General features: G+C 32.8%; 1 protein-coding gene across 2 annotated transcripts in view; it reads right to left on the reverse strand.

Annotated features, from left to right (window-relative positions):
• LOC108765512 (phenylalanine--tRNA ligase alpha subunit) overlaps window positions 1-11,871 on the reverse strand; it is an 84,746-nt gene extending 72,875 nt beyond the window's left edge. The window contains exons 1-2 of one of the 2 annotated variants that reach the window (XM_018514271.1): window positions 11,844-11,871; window positions 11,396-11,600 (exon numbers count right to left, since the gene is read on the reverse strand). In XM_018514271.1, coding sequence (XP_018369773.1) covers window positions 11,396-11,536 — 141 coding nt within the window. In that variant the 5' untranslated portion in view covers window positions 11,537-11,600; window positions 11,844-11,871. Of the gene's footprint in view, window positions 1-11,395; window positions 11,647-11,843 lie in introns of those variants that run through there. The other variant, XM_018514270.1, reaches the window with a different exon arrangement.
• Between the last annotated feature and the right edge of the window lie 863 nt (window positions 11,872-12,734).

A 12,734-nucleotide genomic window follows, 5' to 3' on the forward strand; every position in this document is an offset into this window, starting at 1 on the left:
GAAGGTGAGTCTCTATATAAAACAAGGCGACAATGCACAAGTAGCACTACGCGCTGACGATAATAAGCTGTGGTGCATTGACAGTGGGTGCACGTCGCATTTGTGCAACGATAAAACCGCGTTCGCGAATATTGACACAAAACATTCGGGTAGACTTAACCTAGCGAGTGACACATCGACTATGATACTTGGTAAAGGACCGGTTACCTTTTCAACAAACGTTGGAAGGAAAATAAATGACATTGAACTAAACGAAACTCTCTATGTACCAGACCTACGTGCTAACTTACTATCCGTGGCAAAAATAACCGATCGCGGACTTTCAGTAACTTTTGATCGCTATAAAGCAAAAGTGTCGGACAAAGACGGAAATACCCCAATATTTACAAGATATACGAAGCACTAATTACGAAACAGATAATGGTGTTTTATTGGGAGATTTTTTAAAACGTTCCCCAAAAAAGTGTTCGAATAAACAATTTGAAGAAATACCTAATATAATACCACCTAAACCTGACAACAAATTAATAAAGTTGGACAGACTAGAATTAAATTCGTTATATTATTTATGTGGTTACATTATACATAGTATAATTAAAAATCAAAAGACTTGCGAAAAATGTATTGAATCTGCTGGATCCAAAACATACGATTCTAAAATTGAAAACAGATATTCACGACTTGTTAGTCTCAAATGTTATAGAAAGAAAACATTATTTTTTGTAAACGATAAAACATTCGTTTTTTTTCTTAAACTGCATATTATTATTAAAACATATTTACCTTACATTGAGCAAATAAATTGTGATATTGTTAAATTTTTCATTACAAGCATGGAGAACATTAAATGTGACACATTAAAAAATTGTCACGGTTTATCCGATAAAATTAAAACTCGTTTTATTAAATTTAAGCTAAGAAAAAGTTGTCAGTCAGAACGATTAAATAAACCTGTTTTTAATAGCAAAACTATGGCTATGCATTCATTAATAAAATAAACATTTCAAACTTATCTCATTTTATTGAAAGATGTTAGATTTTTGTTTCAATTGCATTATATTTTATAAGCAGTTTACATTCAATTAATATATTAAATTAAAATATTGAATGTTTTTATGTTGAATTAAAATATATTTAATGATTTAGTCATATGAATATATTGCTTTGTTTATGAAGATTTTAATAATGAATATATCATTTTGATAAAATATTGTATTTTGTGTATTTTATTTTTATTTCATTTTTTGTTCCATCTATAAACATATTGTATTTCTATTATATACTTTTCGTGTGTGTGTGTGTGTGTGTGTGTGTGTTCCTTAATAACCTATCCAATAATTCTTATCTTCTAATTATACTCATAATCCTGTTCTCAGTAAAAGAATTCATTTTACGTTGCGCACGTGTGTGCAGGTTCCCTTCCACATACTCAGTCATCACTGATTGGTTCCGCCATTATTCATCCAGCCAATCAAAAATAGTACAAGATTGGCGCAACTCTTACTTCTAGGGACTCTAGTCGCGGAGTAGTTCTCTTCTTTTTTAGTAGTGAATTGATTGGTCGCCGCGGTAGGCCGGGAAGTGGCCGAGAGCAACAAAGATAGACGTTCGAGAGTTGTGGCCTTACGCTCAAGCTAATTGGTCCCTCACCGCTCACTGTGAAAGAGGGAAACAACGATGTCTGGAATAGAGCTGTCCTTCAATGTTGTCTTCAGCTCCTCTCGTGTGAACGCTCCGTCTATCTTATAAGTCTATGTGGTAAATACCTTTATTATACTTAAGTCTGCGGCACACAATGCTTGTTTTCCTGCTGGATTGCTAGATGGATTAGAATCTTGCCACCATCGGCAATGCCAGCATCGCAGCCAACACGGTGGCAAGATTCTAATCCATCAAGCAATCCAGCAGGAAAACAAGCATCGTATGCCGCTGGTTTCACATCCAGTTGTTCCATGTTTTACGTAAGAGCGATGTCGCTAAAAGTTGGATTAATCCAACTTTTCAACAATGTCGCTGGTGACAAGAAAGTGGACAAATTGAGGGAGAATTCAGTCACATGATTATTTATCGCTGCAACAAGCGACACCATGAAATTGTATGTAGCTTTAAGTGGAATGCAGTTAAATGTACCGATATGAGCATGCGCTGTGAACACGTGTTCAACATCAATTAAAGGCTTCTTTACATAGGAGCATCAAGTGTGCATTGTGAGCTAAGGGTATATTCACACAAACTTGCATCGCCGTATAAACGTATGCATAACAAAAATTATCCAATCACATTTTACGTGCGTCTTTATAAGAAAAATATTGAAAAGGTCGGAAATCCATTAAGGGGTCTAGAAAAGAAAAAAAATATTGAATAATTTTCTTTACTCCGGATCTACAATAGTGTTTTAAGCCTTAAGCCATAAGAAATGGACGAATCACAGTCGATTATTCCCCTCGGATTCGATTGTAATTGGTCAATTTCTTACGGCTTAGGTCTTAAAACACCTGTTGTAGATCCGGGGCTATGCATACGTTTATGCGGCTATGCAAGTTGTGTGGATATATCATAATGCCTGTTCTACAATAGAATCGCAAACCGCAAGAATTTGGCTAATCACAGTTGAATATGAAACAAATAATTGACTATGATTGGTTAATTTCTTGCGGCTTATGGCTTGCGACCCTATTGTAGAACAGGCTAAGGCCATTAAGAAATTGAGCAATCACAGTTGAATATGAGAATAATAATCGACTGTGGTTGATTAATTTCTTACGACTTGACAGCTTAGGGTGCTGTCCCACGACAGTCGAAATTTCGGAAAACGGAAAAGTAAGAGTGGGGATCAACCAATCAGAATTATTGAGATACATTACTATTCGTCTGTACATATACCTACGTTAAATATAAGATTATAGAATTTGAATTTCTATACGTATAAACTCTGTAAAAAATTTGTAACACATGAATATGTATATAAATATGTATAAACATATATAAACATGTATAAATATTCATAAACATACATAATTTTATATGAAATATGTCGATACATGTTCATACATCCTTCTTTCTTTTGTAAAATTACTTTTTAGTTTAATAGAAATAATAATAGTAATGTGAAAATATTAAAAATAATTAAAAGGATAATTTTCGCACTATTTGTTTCAGAAAAAAAATCAAATTTAAAGAAATGTAAAAAAATTAATTATGGATAATTGAGTATGAGCAATTTTTTTATATTTTTCCAAACTTGTTTTTTTCTAAAACGAACAAAGCGGAAATTATCCTTTTAATTATTTTTGATGTTTTCACATTACTATTATTATTTCTATTACACGAAAAAATAATTTTTCAAAAAAAGGAGGAAGTTTTAGCCAATCGTTTTTGTGTAGATAGAGTGGACTAAACTGAGTCGAAAAGTCTTCCACCATTTTGCAATTTTCGCAATAGTTAAGATAATAATTACTAAAAATTGCCAAATCTTGATCTTCAATAATTTTTTACTCAAATACTATTAACTTTACAGAAAAACTGTAAGAGACAAAAATAATTAATTTTCTTCTCATAAAGTTCTGAGAATTTTTTCAGAGTTTTTAAGTACCGTATTTTCTCATGTTGGTAAAAATAAAAAATGCAATATTAAATTGATTAAAAATTCTGAAAAAATTCTTAGAGTTTTATAAAAAGAAAATAAATTATTTTTGTCTGTTGCAGTTTTTCTGTAAAGTTGATAGTATTTGAAAAAATTATTGAAGACCAATATTTGGCAATTTTTAGTAATTAATATCTTGTTAACTATTGCGAAAATTGCAAAATGGTAGAGGACTTTTCGACTCAGTTTAATCCGCTCCATCTACACAAAAACGATTGGCCAAAACTTACGGGACACCCTGTATAATTATACATGTTATAAATATTTATACGTTTTAGGTCAAACGTAGTTCAATATTAAAACAACAAGAATTGGATAAAAGGCATACAACTACGAACGCAGGATATTCGTCGCGAATAAATATATATTTAATAATTAAAATTACATATAGACGTTTCGGTCTCAATTAGACCATCCTCAGTAAATTATATAGTATTAGAAGAATCCGCAAGAAAATCAAATTTCAATATATTTTTTATTATAATAGAAGATAATGAAAGAATCTTTTAAATTAAAAGATGGTTCGAGGTGTTAGAATAATAGTCCGTTTTCCGAAAAAGTCGCCCCATGAGAAATCTAGCCACAAAAACTTCGGACCGACAAGCACGCAATTTTATCCGATATAAATAATTATATTTATATGCTATAAAAACGAATACTTATCGAATAATTACCCAAATAGCAAAATGCCTGTAGTCTTCTAGCAGACTGTCAGCAGGTTCGAGCAGAAAATGACGGCAGTCTGCCATCAATTGCGTCCACATTAGGCTTGTGTTTTGTTAACATTGCCAGTCGATATAATATGAAGGCAAATTGTTGGTAGAAACTGTGCAGATCCTGCCGACATTATCTGACGCTTGCAGATTTTGTTTCGTTTTTTCTAGAAGTCTGTCAACAATATTATGTACATCTAATTCTGTTGGTATTCTGTTGGCATAATATGTAGCGGACATTTAAAAAATCTGTTTTCTACAGACTTGGCTATCTGGGTATTTATTAATAATGAATTTCTTTTTATAGAAATTAAATTTCAATAATCTTGTATCTAACGTATATGTGCAGATGAACAGTAATGCATCCTAATAATTTTGATTGATTCATCCCCACTCTATTACTTTTCCGAGATTCCGTTTTCTGAAATTCCGACTGTCATGGGACAGCATTCTTAGGGCCTCTTAAAGTAAGGTTGTGGATCGAGCATCTGTGCTGCGGCCAATAAGACAGTGTCTGTAACCTTGGATCTACAATAGAGTTTTAAGTCTTAAGCAGTAAGAAATTGACCAATTACAGTCGAATTCCAGGAAAATAATCGATCATAATGCGTCCATTTCTTATGGTTTAAGGCTTAAAACCCTATTGTAGATCCGGACTTACAGTCGAGTGCGAGGAGAATAATCAACTGTGAGTCGTCCATTTCTTATGGCTTAAAATTGTAAATTCAGACTTAAGTCTTAAGCCATAAGAAATTGACCAATTACCCAGGATCTACAATAGATTTTTAAGCCTTAAGCATGGAGGATAGAGAATGGAACTAGGCTTGAGAAAGGTGTGGTCGAAATTAGGTTTCTGAATTGGTATTGGTGGTGCTCGGTAGACGGCGTTCGAATTGCAAAACTCCTTTCATTTGTGCACACACAACCGAACACACATAATTTAAGAATTGAGACGTTATTGTTTGACAGTAACAGTAAGTAAACGTTGTTTTATTCTTCCAACTATATAATTCGTTATTTCTTTTATCACTTGCTCTTCCCGAATTACAATCAGGAAACGAACACACACGCGTCATTATAATTTATAATTATATGAGTTGTGGCCTCAAGGAATCTATCCACTAATTTGACGGCCATATGAGTTGAAATTTTCTTCTTTTTATTATTTTTGGCTAGGCCACTTAAATCAAGAGTCAAAATTCTAAATTTGCCAGTTTCAACCTAAAACTTTGTAAAACTAATATGATCTACTGCGAGGACGGTGTCGTGGAAAAGAAGCGATATCTAGATCGAACTAATTCAGATGATCACTTTTGACCACGCTTTTGACGGCCTCGTCCATATAAGTTCCTGTCTCCTGTTTTCTATCCTCCATGGCCTTAAGCCATAAGAAATAGACGAATCACAATCAGTTATTCTCCTCGCATTCAACTGTATTTGGTCAATTTCTTATGGCTTAAGGCTTAAAACACCTATTGTAAATCCGGACTTACTAAAGACATAAGACTTAAGTCATAAGATACTGTCTTAAGATTATGGGCTTTCTACAACAAGCTATTATTTAAGTTTTAAGTCATAAGAAATTAATCAATCATAGTCGAATGTAAGAAGAATAATCGATTATGATTGGTCAATTTCTTATAACTTAAGACTTAAAGCTTAGGCAATGACTTATTGTAGGAAGCCCATTATAAGTCAGCTTTCTGCTAACCCCGGATCTACAATAGGGTTTCAAGCCTTAAGTCATAAGAAATGGACGAACCACAGTCGCTTATTCTTCTCGGATTCGATTGTAATTGGTCAATTTCTTACGACTTAACGCTTAAAATATCTATTGAGATCCGGGGTAAGGCTCGGATAATTAAGGCTAACGTAGCTTGAATCAACAATAGGTTTTTAAGCCTTAAACCATAAGAAATGGACGAATCATAGTCGATTATTCTTTTCGAATTCAACTGTAATTATAGTTTAAGGCTTAAAACACCTATTGTAGATCCGACTTAAGATACTTTAATTTCTAAAAATAATTCTTTGCTTTAACTATACAAAAGATCGGTTCGCATTGCTTGAAATCCTCAAACATTTTTTAACTTAAAATGAGATATATATTTGGTCGTCGAAAAAAGAAAAAGCGAAGATGCTGAGTGCAAAAAGTGCAAGCAACGCGAACAGACCCAAATTCTCTACTTTGCAAACACAAATTCACTGCTTTAAAAAGAAATTATCTGTTCTAAAACACAAATTCACTGGTTAAAAACAAATTCTCTGCTCTAAAACACAAATTTATTATTTTAAAAACACAAATTCACTGCTTAAAAACAAATTCTCTCGTCTAAAACACAAATTTACTGCTTTAAAAATAAATTTATTGTAAAAACACAAAAGTAATATAAGAAAATAATTTGTGTTTTTGAAGTAGTGAATTTGTACTTGTAAAGTATATTTGTATAATTAAAGCAGAAAATTATTTTTAGAAATTGATGTTGAACACGTGTTTATAGTGCATGCTCATATCGATATACATTTACGCTATTTTCGAACTAAAACACAGAACATTACATTGTATTCCACTGTGTAAGATGTTGAAACGCAATTTAGTTTTATAGTATAACACCAGAATGCATTATAGTCTTCCATTCTTATTCTTATAATTATATTTAGCGTATAAATAATAGATGATTTTTATTCAGACTTAAGTTTAAATAAAAGTTTATGATTTTTATTTAGACTTGAGTTATAATTTTTTCAGAATTGGTGATTCGATTTTATTGCAAAATAAGTACGACTACTAAATAACTTTTTGAAAAGTTGGTTAACATTAGTTGCTTTCCATTTATACACAAGTGAACTGAGTCTGAAGTGAGCTGAGTATTTCATACTCAGATTAATAACGTCATTATTTGCTTACTTTGGTAAAAAGTTATCACATTACAACACAGGTTCATAATCTCATTTTTAAAGTGAGTTTATGAGACTCAGTGAAGCACACAATATGCAATGTTGCAGCAACACTGCTGCAACATTGCATATTGCTGCAAATTCTGTGCCATATAGGAAGCAAAAACTCACCCAGATAGCAAGTTTTCCGCATGTTGCTATAAATTTGATATAAATTGCGTCGCCTGAGTTTTGCCATCTTTTTTGAGCGGTTTCTGATTTTGCTTATGATTGGCAGCAATATATACCATAAACGATTATGCACAACCGGAAGGAAACAATTTCCCTCTTCTTTTTTATAAATTTTATAGGTTAGGACAATGGCACAGCAACATGATGAAAACTAATTCTACATAAAACAAATTTGCTAGCAATTTGACATTAATATAAAGAAACTGTTGTAGTAAAAAGGATTAACCTCTAACAATGCTTTCCTGTTTAAAATCGACTCAAAAGAGAATTTTAAAATATCTTTAAGAGTTCTTTAAGAAACATCTTTAAGATATTTCATAAAGAACTCTGAAAGATATCTTAAAGTGACTTATGAGTTGATTTTAGACATTTTACTCATTTGGTTGACAGATGTAAGTTACTATGAATAAAATTACAATGCAGAACAAAATACACATTAAAGTATTAGGAAATTTCGTTTACTCGGTAAACATTTCAAAGAAAGTATTATACCTTTCATCCTAAAACCGTTGAGGCTCATTTCAAAAAATTATTTTATTAGAACATAGCTGAAAAATCGTCTAATGCTGCGTCTTTTACTCTATTCTATGTTGTTTTTTTAAAATCGAGAAATTTAACTCGATGCATTCCTCTGATGGCGGTACCGCATACTGCTCGACGACACTCCATTTCCATTGACAAAAATGTGGACTAAATATTTTACAAAAACAATTTCCAACAGATTGTAGCAACATTTATGGGAATAAGTTTCTTTCAGCATTTCCGCTCGTTTGCGCAAACAACCGTTGTCTGCATAATGTCTCTAGGGGCCAGTTTCATCAACGCCAGTTAGCTTAATCGACCGTTGATTGACCAATCGCGTTTACTGTTTAGTAGAATCGACCAATTGCGGTTGACAATTAATCACGATTAAGCTTGATCGGCGTTAATAAAACTGGCCCTAGGTTGACCTAAACGAAATTATTATTGCCCTGGCGACAGCAACATGATGGCAATTGAAGAGAAACTTGTGTTAAGCACCTATTTCTTTTCTTATGCCAAGAAACGTTTTGTTATCTGGGCAGTTAAATCTCACTTGTCAGAATGCAAAAAGAACGCACATTCAACTGAGTTATGATGTGGTTACACCACAAGTAAAAATTATGTGAGACTCGGTGCAAATGGAAAGCAACTATTGACATATTTTACACGCTTATACTTAGGTTTTTACAGTGTCGAGCAGTGTAACACCTGTGTCACAGTTGGAACATTTTGTGTAAGACACAGTGGCCAGTATTCATAGTCAGTTCTTATATTCAAGACCGTCTTAGTTCTGTCTTGAGGTATCACGAACCAATCAGAGGGCCATTAGCATCTTAAGACATTACTTAAGACGATCTTGAAATAAGAACTGATTATGAATACCGGCCATAGGCTTAGTTTACATCGTGCACTTGATACGGGTACTAACTAGTAACTTTCTATTGAATGATCTTAATTTCAGCGATACGTTGAAACATATATATATATATATGTGTGTGTGTGTATTTAATTATGATGTATACTGTACCAATTTAGTACATCATTCTTTAAATACATTGCTAAAATTAAAATAATTTAATAGAAAGTTACTAGTTAGTACGTGTATAAGTGTACGATGTAAACTAGACCATAATCAGTTCTTATATTCAAGATCGTTTTAAGTTCAGTCCTGAGGTGTCATGAATCAGAGGGCCGCATTAGCGTCTTAGGACATTACTAAAAATGATCTTGAAATAAGATGGTCAGTATTCATAGTCGATTCTTATTTTAAGATCGTCTTAAGTAATGTCATAAGTCGCTAATGACCTTCTTATTGGTTCATGACATTTTAAGACTGTACTTAAGACTGTCTTAAATATAAGATTCTACTATGAATACCAGCCTATGAATACCGGTCAGTGTTACACTAGCCTAGTTTACATCGTGCACTTGATGTAGGTATTAATTAGTAACTTTCTGCGAAATTATTTTAATTTCAGCGATGTATTCAAAGAACGATATACAGTGAATGCAAAAAGTATTCGTACAGATAAAATGTTTGTTAAAAAACTTTATTTTTAAAAAGTAAATATTATCCTGCGAAAAATGGGTCATCAAACTGATATCGAATCGATGCGATAATTTCAATATCAATTTGACGTCGATTCGACGTTTAAGGAGTTTATAAGGCTGAGGCGGGCAGTGAGAGGGGAATGCTTTAATACAAAAGAAATATGGAGTGTAGCCAACATTTGAACATTAAAATTTGAAGAAATAAATAGCTAAAATTTAAAGAAATATGGATTATAATACAATTAAAATGCAAAAAATATTAATGTTTATTTGTGTAAAAGTTTCAAAAATAAACATATATTTTTTAGAATAAATATTTTTAGCTCAAGAAATGATTTGGCAACGGTGTAAAACTGAAAAATCGAAGTTGGTAACACTGCAAACTGCAATGTCTGACTGCAACGTCTGACGGGTAGATAAGATTAACGTGACTATAAATGTTTTGAAGCGTTCTTTGACAAATCATTTAGTACAATTTTTTTTATGTAATTAGTAAATTAAATGCTTAGAAGCATTTGTAGTGAGACTTTGACGGCACTACTCAACTGATAGAATATTCTTGATTCGCGATGATGAAACAACGTTGCCACATTTTCTCCATCAAACAGTTTCAATGGCAGAAGTATCACATCTTTGGTTATATTTTTTACTATTGTTAATAAACTGAGTGGTAAAAGTTGTTTTAATGTTCAAATATATTTTTAATATGCTATACTTTATATATTAAACATAAATTTATTCGATTCTTAACATTTCAAATATTAATATTTGTTGAAAACAGATACATAGAATCGAGTTTCCTATAAGAGAAAGAGAGATAGTCTATTATAAAATCCAGAATTTTGTTATTAATTTACAGAAAAATGCGCTGGTCAAAAAATCTGAAAAAATTTACATAAAAGCATGCTTTGTAGATAAAGCTATGTTCCAAATTTCAAGCAATTCTTAACATATTGCATTCTCCTTAATTGACGATCATTTGTTGGGTAATTAACAATTTATTCATAAAGAATAAAATAGACTGTATGTTTCTCAAAATTATATATAGCAAAAAGATGTATATTAATTATAGAAAATATATCATCTGAAAAATTAGCGAAAATTAAAAATTGTGTTGCTTGGATGCTCAAAAAGTATTCGAGAAATTTAGCTTCTAAAATCATGAATACATGCGAAGCTCGTTTGTTTGGTTAGAACAGAATGTATTCATCGTATAAAATTGCTAATTAATGTTTATTTTTTACAAATAAGACTTTTTATAAAAAATTTCCTTGTACGAATACTTTTTGCTCTCACTGTATATAAATTGATACAATATGCATCAGAATGATTAAATACACATATCATGTATATGTTTACATATATCGCCGAAATTAAGATAATTTAATAGAACGTTACTAATTAGTACCCGTGCACGATGTAAACTAAGCCTGTGTTATCTGTATACGTTGTTGGAAAATACCCTTAGTCAGTATGACAGATTTCCTAACCTTAATGGTCGTCAAACTTAACGCTCAATATCTCGGTTCGCGAAGCAGAGCGACGCTTATTTCTATCAGATTCTTTTGTTTCATACAAAAACGCATCGAATAAGCCTAATTTTATTGATGTTTGAGTTGCACAAGCTAAACTGTATAATTACGAAAATGGTAAACTCGATTAACACGTTCGGAGAAACAATTTCACAGGTGAAATATTTCAACAAATACTACTGATAAGCGCATCTCGCATTAATTTAAATCGTATGTACAGAAATAATTGAGAATGTTGAGAATGTACGAGTTTAGATAACATGTAGTTCAATCAAGATAGAAATTGCTGTTGTTGAAACACTCACGTCATGGACCGTCTCGAGACTTTTAATCGCGCCTACGATCTTTTGATGATCCTCTTGAAGTATATCTGCCAAATATAACGAATTCGTTTCGTCATGTGTATCCAGATATTCTAAAATTCGATCCGCCAAATGACTTGCCATCTTACACCGCTAACGTATCTTGTCTTTCTTCTTCTTGGTTCACTTGGCTTTCAGGAATTAAGGCCTAAACACAATGCCAGGCAATAGCGATAGGGTGCTTTCCAGCAAGGGACACAGTCAAACACAGTGTAATAGTGGGTGCTTTCCAGCAAGGGACACAGTGTAACACAGTGAATCATACGTCCTTGTTGTTTGCTTACGTTAAACAAGGATGAAACGATTCACTGTGTTACACTGTGTTTGATTGTGTCCTTGCTGGAAAGCACCCATAGTATAGCGATAGGAATAATATAGAAATAAGAGATACATAAACTATCACCTCCCGTTGCACAATGCGGCGAAAGAAATAAAGGCCAACCAATCAGATCGCGTACATACTGTAGTATGCTCTTCTGCTTCAGTAGACGTAACCTAAAAATGTTAAATCATTACAGGACACGGGTCACCAATCACTAAATTTCTAAGGACACGGGTCACCAATCACTAATAGCGTTTTTGATTGGGGTGCACTGGCTGCACTCAGTGTCAAGAGCGTGTTCGATTGCCAATGCGCACTTGGCTAGTGTCACGTGTTCATTTGATCGCACGACACTCCCGTAGTGCGCACTCAGTGCGCACTAAGTGGCACGAGATATTTTGACGGTGCCAGTTCAGTGCACGTTTTATCACAGTTAAGGATATACATAGGGACAAGCAAATCTGCGCAGTTGAATTGAAAACGGGGTCTTGTCCCTACTCTTATGCCCATTTCTACCAATATAGATTAATTTTAATCTCGGTTCAACTTACTCTTCGTCTTTTTCTAATCTTTAGAACTAGAAAAAGACAAAGATTAAGTTGAACCGAGATTAAAGTTGATCTGCGTTGGTGGAAACGGACCTTAATATCTTTTACTGTGGTTTTGTAACATTTTGTTGAACATTGCTTCAAAGTGAACAAAAATGAGTTTCAGCTTTAGCACTGAAAATCTTGGCGTATTCTTTTGAACTTGCACTATTCAGTGCAACCTATGGAACTCATCCAGTGTTGGTGTGAACTGAGTGCGCACTGGTGCGCACTAACTTTTGCCCAATCGAAAACTATAAATTTCTTTAAGGACAAAAATTTTTCAATAAAGTATTTTTTAAACAGATTTTCATCAAAAAATATTGGTAAATATATTTTATAATGGGTAAAGGTAAAGTTCAGGGTGATCACC

This window comes from Trachymyrmex cornetzi, unplaced genomic scaffold (assembly GCF_001594075.2).
Source record: "Trachymyrmex cornetzi isolate Tcor2-1 unplaced genomic scaffold, Tcor1.1 scaffold497, whole genome shotgun sequence".
Classification (NCBI taxonomy): Eukaryota; Metazoa; Arthropoda; class Insecta; order Hymenoptera; family Formicidae; genus Trachymyrmex; species Trachymyrmex cornetzi.